The following is a 14,332-nucleotide window of genomic DNA, read 5'->3' as shown; positions in this document are numbered from 1 at the left end:
TAAAAAGTAAAAATTTAAAGGAATAAAAAATTTAATTAATAAAAAGAAAAAATTAAAATCTAAAAAATTTTAATGTAAATACATGTTTATTACACAACAATTGTATCAACAAACAAATGTATTAAAATCGAAAATTGACAATAAGAAAAGATACAAAATTAATTCCTTAGATTTATGCTTAGAATATTATAAGAACTTGACTCTTGAATTTAAATAAAGAAGTGTTTCATTTTTTCTTCTTAATCTTCTTCTTAATTTGCTCTTTCGGCAGTTCTTTGCGGCGCTCATCTGTCTGCACATCTCTGGTCTCATATCTAATCGGGGGCCTTCTTTCAGGTCCTTTCGGGGTTTTCATCTCTAGCTGTATATCAGATTTCTCGCCAACCCCAACGAGGCCCTTTTTACCGATTCTCAAAACAAAAATATCATGGTCAGGATCAGATGGCTTGCCTGGTTTCGTTGCTGCAGATTCTGCGGCAACTGTTATTGTAGGTTTCTTTCCGAGATTGTCACCATTATCGAAGAGACCGGATACTTTAAGAATTACCGGCTTGCCGCAAGGCTGAGACGAATCGCGAACAGAATCTTTTGATGGCTGAAAAATCAGAACTGAGCTTAGATGTCTAATCGAGGAATTATTTCTTAATTTTCTAAATACATACTGTATCCTTTCTTTCAATCATCCCATCGATTCTTTTTTTTCTTATTTTCTCATTCCTCTTTTCAACAGCTGCTAATTTCCCACACGATATACAAGGATACTTCTCTGGTATGCACATAGGAAAAGTTATTGGTCTTTGAAAATCCTCGCAGGAACCTTCGAAAACATCAAGAATACGAGAGTCCACTTTGCGACATTTGTACAATAAAATCTGATCAGCTTCTCCAGCGCCGAAAATAAATGTTGAAGGATCCTGTGCGATTGGTGCGTCAAATTCTGTGACAATCATCTGTCCGAGACCAGAGATTCTTACAAAGATATCCAGATTGTCCGTCAAGTTATCATTATAAATCAATGGCACTTGACCATCAAACTCTTTGGGCATTGTAACACCATTTTTCCAGTCCATCATCTCTATTCGCAAAGCCGCATACTGGCCGGACAAGTCCAGCTCGCCAGTTCCTACTAAGACATCCGGCTTGATGGCCTCTGGCATCTGCTTCTTCACCGTGAATTTAAGGATCATTTTTGCAGCGCGGTTCATAGCCGCCTCAGAATCGATAGTGAACAATACTGATTTTCCAACATTGAATACTTCAGCTTCATCAATGATGCCTACTTGCGGTTGGAAAAGGGGATTTACCGGAGTGATCACTAGATCATTCTCATTTACAAAGTCGAGGAATCCAAAATGGACGCTGGTAGGTATGAAAAACATCCGATTCAACTTGGTTAGGCGGTCGCCTGACGCCTGTTTAACGTATAATTCCAACAAAAATAAGTAATGCTCCTTGCATACACTCGAGGGGGCTTGCTCGTACATGACCATATTGTTCTTTCCGGTTAACATTGTTGATTAAATATTTTTCAATGATATTACATAAGTAAATTGCTCTTGTTGAACGGTTGATTGATTGATTGATTAATTTCAACTTGATTGTATAATAAATTTTTCCATTAATTGAACTGTCCTCGAAATTGAATACTGTAATGCTAATACGTGAAAATTTCACTGGAGATAAATTTTAAATAGTAAGAAAATTTTGAAGCATGATCGAGATTATTGACAATATTGACAGCTACGCTTGCCACTGACGTGTCAATGACTTGACACTGTTTCGTCTATCAAAGTTCAAGCTTCAAATAGATCTTTTAAATGAAATGATTGACAGAAGAACGAACAAAAAAAATAAGCATGTTTATGATATAATTGATTTAATTAATAATTTATTACTGTTTATTGCACAGATAGCAATTCGTGGCTTTAGAAGAAACGTAACTTCAGTGGAATTTAAAGTAAATATTAGGGTTACGTTTTGTATATTTTTAGAGCTTTCGAGCTATGTTTATATGTATATGTTTTGAAAGATTTTAATTACTACTTTTAATTCTGTATAATTTCTATTTATTCTTGCAAAATCTTTATGTGGATACTTAATTAATTTCTTCGAATTTTAAATAGGATCTTTCAAAGAGAGATCTCTTATATTTTAAATGTATTATTATACATATTTGATTACGTTAATTTTCAATTACAATTAATAAAATCGTCATTGATGAAAATATAGAACAGAATACGCATAATAGAGTTATCGTTCTTACATGGTTTTTCTGACACAGCAGCAAAACTGTTGCATGCACTCTTATCATATTACTGGTATGATATTCCGGATATTTAATTTCAGACATGGTTGGCGTTCTCATGTGAAACCTCTAATTTGTGGATCATTTTGACCGTCTTTATCATTTATACACAAGTTAAGCCTGTCTTTTTTGTGACCTTGCCTACGATGTCCATCCGACTAATTATTCGTACGACCAATGTTCGATTGGACAAAATTGCGGTCCCGCCATCGCCCTACTAAGTGAAGACGAATTAACATTCTAGACGGCTGAACTTGAACTGAAGTACATAATTGGCCTATTCTGTGACCCTAAATATCGAAATTAAAACATTTCGTCATGAGTTTCTGACAAAATTAGTTCAATTACAAAGCGTTTCATAATGTGAAACGTTCCGGAATAATTTTCTATTAAATATGTATTTAAGAATGTTTTTGCAGGTAATACTATAGATTTTTTTTTTGCAGATAATACTATAACTATGCGAGTTTCTTCAAGGAGAATTATATCTAATCATCGCTCATTTTGAACGGTCTAAATATGACATTGATTATATAATATTTATATTGACGGTAATAGCAAAAATCGTGTATCCCATGCGCTCGTGTTACGATAATGAACCACACGCGATAATGAACGCGCGCGACACACATCGTTGACGTCGTAACGGATAGCAGCGTGTCACAATGGCGAGCATGACATAGGCTCGCCGAATTTCATCATGCGCCGAGTGCATTCAAATCGAGAAGTCAACGAGCCACGTGCAGGCCAGACTTATTGTTAGACGTCTTCAGGCGCCCATTTCTGGCGCGTCACACGATACGGATTTAGGTGAGGGACGATGTGGAAGCTACAAGTTCACTTTTTTTTCCTGTTTTTTTTTTTCAAGTTATCTCGTTCAGTTCCACATACAACGAAACGATACTCTGAAGAGAATGTACTAAATTTTAATAAGTCATTTGTTTGAGAATAGTACTTAATATATAATAACTAATAATATCTAAATATTTAATTTATAATTAAAATATTTATATTAACATTAATTTGACTTAACTATATTTATATTAAAATATTTATATTTAGATACAAAAACCATTAATTTGACTTAATTATCGTCTTTTTATTGAATAAATATTTAGTTACTGTAAGTTTAGTTTACTAAATGTTTAATAAACGTTTAGTTGATAATATTCAAAATAATAAATAATAATAATATTTATTAAAATTTAGTATTTTTTTTCTCAGTTCTGCAATTTTCTTTTGACGGTAACGCGAAGTAGAAGATATTTCCTGAAAGGTCCTATAAAAATATAGCGTGATAGTGCACTACTCGAGGTACTCTAGGTATTGAGGATCATACTGAGGATCATTTTGCAGGTAACAGTGATTTTGTGTAAACCTTGGATTTGCGCCGCTCGTAAAGTTCCAAAGGCCGATCGGCGGGAATCGATAACGGTGGCCGAACGACGACCTCTGCCATAAAGACTCGAAAGATGGCGGCGGCAGCGGTGCCGGCAGTGGTGGCGACGAAGATACGGTGGTGAAGGAGGCGATGTGGTGGTGGAAAGTAGCCAAGTAATGAAGTCGCGACGGCAGTCGGCCGCGGTCTTTTGAACGATTCGTGGAACTATATAAGTACCGTATGAGAACAGCGCGCTCTGAAACTCGCGCCCATCAAACGATCCTGCACTTAGGAATGAGGTAACCGCCGGCGAGACGGGCTTGATTCTTAGGCATTCGCAACACGTAGAAACTATCATCGGCGAACTATTTGGCAGGTGAGCGTCACGTTCTTTCGATCGATTCTTCGATTCCTACCCGTACTTTGTGGCAACGCCATAAGAACTTTGTCTGTATCCTGGGTCTTTCCCGCGTCGATATTTTTGGATCATCATTCATGCGCATGAGATCTTGACTGTGACGGCTGTGATAAATTTGTGGAATAGTAGGATTTCGAGACAAAAGATGTAAAGCAGGTCACATTATAAAAAAAGATAGTTGCAAAACAAACGTAATTAAGGGACCTATATATATATATATATATATTTCTTGTTCTATCTATTCTCATTTTATTCTGTTCTATTTTTATTTCATATTATAGATAAGAAATACGTATGTGTACGAGTGTGTATATATATATATATATATATATCCATACAAAATCAAGAAAAGTAATTTACGAAAAATGTAATTACGAAAATGAATGATTATAAAAATTAAGTTAAATATTTTTGTTAAAATAAAAATTATTTTCCGTTTCTCATATTTGTTCAAGTCTGCAAGTTCGTGGAATATATTGTACAATATATATTATATATTATTGTTATTGCGCAATATATAGTGTTAAATCATTATTACTGTAATGCTATAATCATTTTTAACATTGCTGTTTATTGCTGTTACATAATATATCACAATTAAATAGAAGATCATCGATTTACCTATATCTCAAGTATTTCCCGACTAAAATGAGTCATACGTACAAGTATAATATTTCCTTGAATGTAGCAGCTGCTCGCGAAAGAAACCACATAGAGTACTTCTATGGTCATGTTCACACTTCTATGGCCATGGCGTCTTTATCATTATAGTACATTTGCATGATGTAACGGCGTACTGATGTTTCGGATGATCGCCGGCAGCCGCTCGCGCGCGTTTCTTCCACGATATAGTCACAGAAAAGACGGCGTTATCGGTGCGCAAATTTATCGAAACGCAATAAGCTGACACAGGTGTGAGACTATAGACGTATCGGATGTACAGACGGGAAAGAAAGATAAGTCAGCTTTTGAGGCAGGTAGTGGCTTTCCGGGTAATAAACCAATTTATAGATTCTATGATTAAAACTCATAGTATATCATGCTTCTACGAAGGATGTTTATCATCAGATTCTCTTATAATTGCTCAAAATGTAAATCTTTCTTTGGGTATACTTCTCGAATACTGATGACAATATTTTGCAATTATAATACGTTAACACATTCTTTAACGTATGAAATATCACGTCAGCGCGATGAAGACCATTCGCAATGACTGATTCAAAGATACAGAAAATTGCTGATTCGTATCTGAAATGGCAATTTTAAAATTGATATTATGCTTTTGCAGGAAAATACACTTGGTCATTCATTCTTTTCCCAGAAGTTGAATTCTATAGCGAAAAGTTTTTGCGTGTATGGTTTGTTCTATAAATGCCAAGACTGCATTCATCGAATATATTTAGCGATTATCTGTACAGGTATCTTTAGCATCCTCTCATTTCATGTCATTTAAATCTTGCTTATCCTGAAATTTCTCGCGATTTTCTTAAACGTTTTATTGTTTGAACTTTTATAATTTTAATGGAAATAATAGGGAGTTTTTGCAATACCATTTATCCAGATACAATGAACACTAAAGTCAGATTATCTTCTTCTTAACAATTAATTAAGAAAAAAATAACATAATTTTAGCGTTTATCATATCTGAATCTCGTTATTGCAAAAACTCCTTAATGATTGGCTATATATAATCATAGTTTTAACGAATTCGTTGGACACTCTAGTGCGCATCTGTGCGTATTAAAGCCGCATGCAAATATTTCAAATTATAAAATATAGATTTTACTTTAATTTTATTTAACTTTAAGCAACATAAAATGTATTGAGAATTTCATAATTTAATCCATTTTTGTATTTATATTAACACACATTTTTATATTAATCTGTGTACGCGCAACGGTTTTAATGTGCACCAGTGCATACTGAGTGCATCCAATCGAATTCGCTATTTCATAAACATTTGGTCACATCTGTCGTTATAAGAAAATACTGGGATTAGTTATTGTAAATTCTCTCTCTCTCTCTCTCTCTCTCTCTCTCTCTCTCTCTCTCTCTCTGTCATTTGAGGACGAATAATGTATAATTTATGCAGTTTCAATACTGACCTATTGTAATTCATCGAAATAATTGCAGCCTTGTTTTCCACACTTAGTTCGACGGTTTATGAACCGTTTATCTTTGACCCGAGTATAATAAAATCAAAAGTTTTCAGTTATGGAGAACGCAACCCTTCAAATGGTAACTTCTGATAAGATAGTCACCATATCAACTTGCGTTTCTTCAACGACGTTATTTGCAATTTGATGCGGTACTATTGGATTATTAATCAGTTCTTTAACGTGTGCTCACTTTTTACTGCTTTCAAGTAGAAATTTATTTTTCAAGGAAAATTTATATTTATGTTATAGAAATGCCGTTTTATCTGTTTTTATTTTTAATTGTTTAAAATACAATTATTTTATTTGTTATATGAGTTTATTTCAAAATGTAAGTGTTCAATATCGTATTCGCTGTTTTATTTTATGATAATCAATGTTGCGTAACGTTAGTACTCACGTGTTAAGCACACGAGACTTCGTTTTCTTTTTGCGATTTGCGCAAATGATTATCATATTTCTCGCATGATCGGTGAACACGCTTGGCAAAAGATACTCTTGTAATTTCCTCCCTCTTCTTTGCGCACCTAAAATTAATCTTTCAAAACTTGGCGACGAGGTGGCATCGATGCGGTTAAATCTATTTGATTTTACAGATAATGTGAAATGTATTTTATTATCTTGGAATAACTGTAAAAAATGTATTTTATTATCTTGGAATATTATTATCTTGATTAACTTGGAAGGAAGTCAGCTCTGATATCGTTTTAGGTATAAGATTAATCGCAATTAACAGGGAATTAAGTCCTAAGTTTAATGACCGATTTAGCAATTGTCAGATGAGTAAAGTAATCAACTAATGACGTTAATACTCAAGCTTATTACTGCAACTTGAGTTTATCTGATAGTTTATCTACTCTCGTAATTCATTAATTCTTCATTAATTCGTTAATTCAATAATTCTTTTTCTTCATTAGGTTACCTGCGTAATAAAGTCTTTCGATATCATTGTGGGATAAATAAGACAAATGGCTGTTGTTTAATCTCGAGTTGGCCGCATACAACAGATTAGATCATAGACCTTGTTCTACAACCTGAAGCTTTCTATTCCGTCGTGGGGGACCAAGGACTGTTTTGTGTACATCGATCTTCAATTCAATCATTTGATTATCATTTGATCTCGTGGCGTTAAGTGCCATTTAGTGTAAAAATTCCGTCACGGCCAATTATATTCAGATCGTAATAACAGATCAATAATAAACAGTGAGAATAGATCACTTATGATAATGTTCTGCAATTTTGTGTATTTTAAAATATATACACTCGATCTTAAATTTAATCATTAAAGCAAAAAGATGAATCATCCGTCCGTTCGTTCATAGGAAGTTAACGACTGCAGGTCTTTTCGTCTTGTTTCAAAATAAAGCATTTAGAGAATTATCTCACTGATGATTAATGGTATGTTTATACGTGCGCTTGTACGATCTATACAATATGTGCCTTTGTATAACTTATAGGCTATAGGATAAACAGGATTCCTTGTACAGATCGCGAATTAAACGCACGATGTAAATATAGTCATTGAACCGTTTCTGTTACTACTTTTATTCTTATATTCAACATTATTCAGTCAAAAACTGCTCTCGTAATGGTGTATCAATTCTACATCAATCAAGATTTACACTTAGAATGTGTTGCAGAGAGATCCTAGCAAAGTTGACGTTAGTTTGACGTCAATTTATGCTATTTTCGCTAGAAATATATTTGCTTTTATGAATTATAAATACATTTATGAATTATAAATACATAGTGGTATATCGATGGTAACGATCATTGTGTCTGCCTTGTATTTTCATATTTTTCTCATAATTGTGTATGTATATCGTTCATTTATTACAATAATGACATAATTCAAAATGACGACAAAGCTTATATACTGAGATGTGATTTCAGCGCGAAAAAACGTCATTAGCTTATTTTAACACATAGAAAATTTGCACTCTGCTATGAATTCTCGTCGCATTTCTTTTACTCCTTGAAAATGCTAATCTTTTATCTGCTAAAATAACAGGAAAGCATAAAATAAATATAACGACGTAATAAAAAAACATAATAAAAAAAAAACGGCTTGCTTGTAGAAAAATTTTAAGAATATTCACGTCATTTCTTAAAATACTGTTATTCGACAGATTTTTCAAGATGCGTTGAAGAGTTCTTCTCTGAAAACGCCAAGCGTGTAACTTCTTTGTTGCATCTGCCCTGTGCTTCTTCTAATAATTAAAGTATCAGATTATCGCATTTTATCAACCTCTGCACATATGTACGATTGTTTACTTTATCTAAGCAAAGTCGAGTTCGCGAACCCGGAAGTGGTAAAGTTAACGCTCTTTCACATGTACAATACAATCTCGTTTAACATAATTACGGCGAATACAACGCAATTTAAGTATCTAATCGTGCTTGACATTCTAATACAATTCTCAACATGTGAAAAAGTCAAAAATTTTACACGGAATCTAATCGCTATTTTAAATTTTCTTGTATTTCTTTTCATGTTTATGTGTTTATGGCATTATTTTTCTAGTGTACACATTCATGCATTATGAATACTGATAATTATTTGAAAAACGGTAACATAAATTAATAATATCAATATAAGACAATATTAAGAATAAAAATGATATTAGTATATTATCAATATTAGTATGAATAATATTAACATTAATATATATTTATTTATTAATATTTATATTAATATATAAAATCAAAAATTTTTAATTCGAAATTTTGCATGTGCCTACATTTTGAACAATATTTTCATTAAGGAAGTAACAATATGCGTAAGTTATATATAAATAATAAATAAACGAAAAATAAAAATTTTCTTTAAAAAAATATTTTATTCAAAAGAAATCTAATAGCACAAGAAAGATTTCATATTTTTTGCTCATTTTTTACTTAATTGTTTAGATTTATGTTGTCATTTTTTAAATAAAGGCATTGTTAAAATGTTGGGCTTTTACAACAATGCAAAATTTAAGCAAAAAATTCATAAAAAATTTTTATTTTTTGCGATTTTTTTATATATATAATAGAAGCAAAAAATAAGCAAATCTCTACAAAGACTTTTTTCTTAAATTTATCCATTTCTCCTAAAAAAATTTTAATTTGGTATACCCTTGTATAAAAATATGATATAAAAGTTATTTTTCTAATTATAATAACAGTTATTAATTTATTAATAATACGCTATTAATAATTTATTAATAATATTATTAATACGCTAATAATTATCAGTCATGAATCATAATGCACATTCATGATGAATATTCAAAGAGAAACATTTTTTGAATACGTTCCGATACTTCGGCGAGTTCAGATTGATAGGCATTTCTGTCCGCGTGCGTTCTACATTAAGTTTTTCATTTCTTCGATTTATCTTAAATTGAAGACCGTGAAGATCTATAACAATGATGACAATAAGTTAGAATAATGTTAAGTGTGAGTCATAATGTCCTTTTACAATAGCGACAAATCCATGTATAGCCAGTAAAAACGCGTGAAGTAAACCGTAACAATTTTGCATAACAAATTTACACATCTATTCACTTGTCATAAGCAAAAATAACGACACTGTCGATTGTAAAGCGGGAATTATCTTATATGTGCCGTTTTTTTACATCACAGACGTTTCAAAGTTCAAGGTGTGTTCAAAGATAAGAATGTACGTATAAATGAACTTAATCTGTAACAAATATCGAGAGGAATTCTGTCAATTTATTGAAATCATAATATTTTAAAAATACGCAATAACGTCAATATAATGTAATAGGTAAATGATAAGGTAAAATGATAAAGTATATAAATAAAATTTGTGTTATAATAACGTACTTATAAATTTGTTAAATCCGTTTAAAATTTTAAAATAAAACAATATAATCAAAATATTGATTGTTTTGTTGTATATATTTCAGGTGACGCACAAATAATACGTCAACAACATGCCTACAACGGTAAGCATCCATCTTGCAATATAATTCTGTTATTGCATATTTTTATAATTTATTCGCGTCATAATTATCTTGCGCAACTCATTCACGCTACTGATGTCATCTCATCTCATTACAATAAACACTATTCATGGTATCTTATTTTTAACATAGACTAACGCAAATGAGAAGCCACCGACAGAGTTGGATACCTTTCTGCCTCAAGATGGATCCAATCTTAAAGATGGCGTTCTGTCCGCCAAGTAAGACTCCGATTAATTTTATTGAAAACATTAATCGAGAGAATAACATGTGATTTATAATACAAAACGTGCAAAATGCGAATTACTAAAAGCTTTATATTCATTTAACTCTCAGATATATAGTACAAGTTACACCACGTGATGTTGAAGCCGCACTGGGTGATGAGAAAAGTTTCGATCCCTTTGCGGAACGCAAAGTCGACAATCCGACAACGTAAGAATTAACATCATTCTTTAATAATAATCTCGTAACACACACGCATATATTTTGTTTTAACTTTGTGTTTTTATGTACTCTTTTATATCTATAAAGCGAATTTTGTGATATATATTATATATATTTTTATCTTAGTCGTTAATTTTTAATGAGTTGGATTGACGTGATTAATGTGTAAGCAACTATATTATGATATCTTCAGGGATTGCGATACGTTAACGCACTTATTAAAAGCTTCTCTTGGCACTGGAATACTAGCTATGCCCATAGCTTTTAAGAGTGCTGGACTGCTTTTAGGTATCTTTGCCACGATTCTCGTTGCATTCGTATGCACGCATTGCGCATATATTCTGGTGAGTTTTTGGAGATAAAGATTCATATTTAGTAGTTATCATTATAGATAGCTTGATTTCATCTTTCATAAGCTAAGATTGATTAACGTATCTTATTTTCAGGTCAAATGTGCGCATGTGCTGTATTACAAAACTCGAAAAGCAGAAATGGGATTTGCTGAAGTTGCTGAAACAGCTTTTAGTACCGGACCTCAATGGGCAAGAAAGTTCGCGAAACCTTCCAGGTTATTAACTTTGTTTTTCGAACATATGATTAATTCTTTAGCAACTTTTTTAATTAGCGAATTTCTCGTTTGTTTACAGATATCTCATACAGATTAGTTTATTTACTACATATTACGGTACCTGCAGTGTGTACGCAGTAATCGTGGCCGCTAATATCAAGCAAATTATCGAGCATTATCAAGATGTTAATGTTGGCGAATACAATATCCGTTTGATCACTGCTTATTTGCTGATTCCGCTGATCCTTCTTAGTTGGATACCCGACTTGAAGTATCTCGCGCCAGTTTCGATGGTGGCGAACATTTTTATGGGAACAGGACTGGGAATAACATTTTACTATCTCGTTTGGGATTTGCCGCCATTGTCCTCAGTGCCTTTAGTAGCTACAATCGAAAGCTTCCCGCAGTTTTTCAGCATCACTATCTTTGCTATGGAAGCGATTGGCGTAGTGATGCCTCTGGAGAACAGCATGAAGACGCCGCAACACTTTGTAGGAATTTGCGGAGTTCTCAACAAAGGAATGTCTGGTGTTACGCTTGTATATATTTTTCTTGGGTTTCTCGGATATGCTAAATATCAGGATGAGACGCTGGGTAGTATCACTCTAAATCTACCAACAGAAGAAATGTAAGAATTTGTAAACTTTTATTCTTATAACAGCATATGTTCAATTTGATTTTCTTTATCTCTATATCGGTAACTACTTTACAGAGCGGCACAAGTTGTGAAGATATTGATTGCCTTAGCCGTCTTTTGTACTTTTGGTTTACAATTCTACGTGTGCCTCGATATTGCATGGAACGGTGTAAAACATCGTTTTGAGAAGAAGCCGCTTTTAGCCAATTACTTCGTAAGGACGGTGCTAGTAATAGGTGCAGGTATGTGTATATCGAGATCTTATATATTTTTAAAATATCTTCTAAGTACAAAAATTAATGATGTATTATGGAATAATTCGTATTATACAGTTATCCTTGCTGTGGCCGTACCGACAATCGAACCATTCATCGGCCTAATTGGTGCATTTTGTTTCTCCATTTTGGGCCTTCTTATTCCAGTTTTCATTGAGACCGTAACGTACTGGGATGTCGGCTTCGGACCAGGAAACTGGGTAGCCTTAAAGAATGTAATTATATGCGTGATAGGTCTGATGGCATTAATATTTGGATCACGTAGTGCTATAATGGATATAGTAAAATTATATAATGCTTGATAGACAAAACATTTTCCGTTTTTTATCTAGTACAAATATTTCTATGATATACAACAAAATTTTTTACCAAATTTAGATCTATCCATGGTATGACTAACGGTATTAAATATATATTATATACTCGCAGATTTTATTGGAATTTCACAGAATCAAATGTATTTAAATTGTATATAGATCAAATTTTCTGATATACTTTGAGATTTCAGACTCTTATAAATATGAATTTTTTTTAGATCCACGATTTTAATAGGATCTTTTTAAGGAAAATCAGTGTATTTTTTTCTATACTTGTATAAAAAACTTATACAATTTTTTAATTAATTTTTAAAATAACATACGGATATTTTATAGGACAGAAATTAAAAGCAGATTTAGATTTAGGGGCAACAGCAGTATTCATTTAACAGAAAATTCAAAATAATGAATTATCGTGAGCGTAATGTACGAATGTATACTAAAGAATGCGTGAAATTTCTGTAGGAAATAATTTTTATATTATTGGCATGTTTTTAATTTTATATAAAAGTTCTGCATTTATACAAAATGTAATTAAAGAAGTTTTAGATAATTTATCAATTTTTAGCTAATTTACCAATTTACAGAAATTATTTTTACATAATCTCTTATAAAAAGATATGGATAAAAAAAATAACGTGTCGCGCGTAATTTTATTAATTTCGCTCAAATGTTGCAATTTAATATTGTATTAGTTTGTATTTTAATATTATAAAAATATTATATTATAAAATATAAAAATTAACATATTTTAAAAAAGATGTTTTAAGAATTTGGAACCGCAAAAACTACAGTTTACATGAACGAATGTGTATTATCTGTGAAAAAAAAATATATTGCTCAAACAAAGTGTATCACACAGCCTTCCTGCATTGCATTTAAAATTAACATCAAAATATACTTTTCCGAATTGTATGGTGTAAATGTATGGTGTAATAAGATAAGGCGAAACGTTGCATATAAGAGTGATAGCATACTGAAAACAACCAATCAAATTTGGGTCCAAATGCAATTTCCTGCATATATAATAGCAGTAGCATACTTAGAGCAGCTAATCAAATTTGGGTCCAAATTCATTCTTCTACTATACATTTGCGAGAACGTTTCACTTTGTATTTTTACATCATAGATTACATAAGGGACACGTAATATACTGTTCCTCCTCTTTTATAAACGGATAAACGTTTATATCGATATAAATGAAACTTGCTATTTGTAACGCATTGCACTGGCTGAAGTTACATAAAATATAAATGATTTTATATTTTGTAAAGACAGCTTTATTCCTCAAATCATTTTTCCATTTTTTGTCTTACATGAAATATCATATATGTAATATTGTAATATGAATAGATTTTACATAAAATATCAATGCTGTAATCGAATTATGTTTTGTTATCATCACCAATTAAAAGATAAATAATTTGAATATTTTACAAATAAAACATTCTTTTATTTTTTTCCTTGTAAACTTATAAGCTATATTTATTATATAAGCGCATTATTAAAATATAAAATGTTAAAACTATACAATAGAATAACTTTAATCGTTTTCTCAGTATACATTATGGAGTTACATATACATCTTGTGAATGTTCAAAAAAGATCCAATAATGTCGGCATAACAAATAAAATTTATTTCTCTAGCGGTGCATAGTTAAGTAATTTTTCAATTAAATCTACATGTCCAAGCAGCATCCTACGACAGCAGTATCTTTTCAGACCTAGCGCATCCAAGGCATCTCTGTAACATACATATCTTTATAATCATACTTTATCTTTTTGTCATTTTAATATATATTTTATATATATTATATATAATTTTATACTATTCTTTATTACTCTAATATTCTAGAT

The 14,332-nt window shown here is 31.7% G+C and overlaps 3 protein-coding genes across 3 annotated transcripts in view; 1 reads left to right on the top strand and 2 right to left on the bottom strand.

Moving 5' to 3' along the window:
• Positions 1-226: 226 nt before the first annotated feature.
• Positions 227-1,511, bottom strand: LOC108688556. Its single transcript, XM_018194861.1, has 2 exons — positions 663-1,511; positions 227-595 (listed from the first exon to the last, which is right to left on the bottom strand). The coding sequence occupies exons 1-2, from the start codon at positions 1,509-1,511 to the stop codon at positions 227-229; spliced, it is 1,218 nt and encodes a 405-aa protein (XP_018050350.1).
• Positions 1,316-12,581, top strand: LOC108688804 (proton-coupled amino acid transporter-like protein pathetic). The gene is made up of 12 exons (XM_018195228.1): positions 1,316-1,362; positions 2,347-2,569; positions 2,752-3,115; positions 3,662-4,062; positions 10,175-10,213; positions 10,364-10,452; positions 10,568-10,666; positions 10,872-11,022; positions 11,125-11,246; positions 11,326-11,874; positions 11,959-12,125; positions 12,216-12,581. Exons 5-12 carry the CDS (start codon positions 10,202-10,204, stop codon positions 12,458-12,460), a joined length of 1,434 nt encoding a protein of 477 aa, XP_018050717.1. The 5' UTR covers positions 1,316-1,362; positions 2,347-2,569; positions 2,752-3,115; positions 3,662-4,062; positions 10,175-10,201; the 3' UTR covers positions 12,461-12,581.
• Positions 12,582-13,736: 1,155 nt separating this feature from the next.
• Positions 13,737-14,332, bottom strand: part of LOC108690082 (DNA-directed RNA polymerases I, II, and III subunit RPABC5) — a 1,407-nt gene continuing 811 nt past the window's right edge. Inside the window, exon 2 of the mRNA XM_018197191.1 lies at positions 13,737-14,219. Within this exon, the coding sequence (XP_018052680.1) occupies positions 14,111-14,219 (109 nt within the window). The 3' untranslated portion in view covers positions 13,737-14,110. The remainder of the gene's footprint in view (positions 14,220-14,332) is intronic.

Source organism: Atta colombica, unplaced genomic scaffold (assembly GCF_001594045.1).
Source record: "Atta colombica isolate Treedump-2 unplaced genomic scaffold, Acol1.0 scaffold105, whole genome shotgun sequence".
In the NCBI taxonomy this organism is placed as follows: domain Eukaryota; kingdom Metazoa; phylum Arthropoda; class Insecta; order Hymenoptera; family Formicidae; genus Atta; species Atta colombica.
The sequence above is the reverse complement of the archived record's forward strand: the minus strand, read 5'-3'. Positions and strand labels throughout refer to the sequence as shown.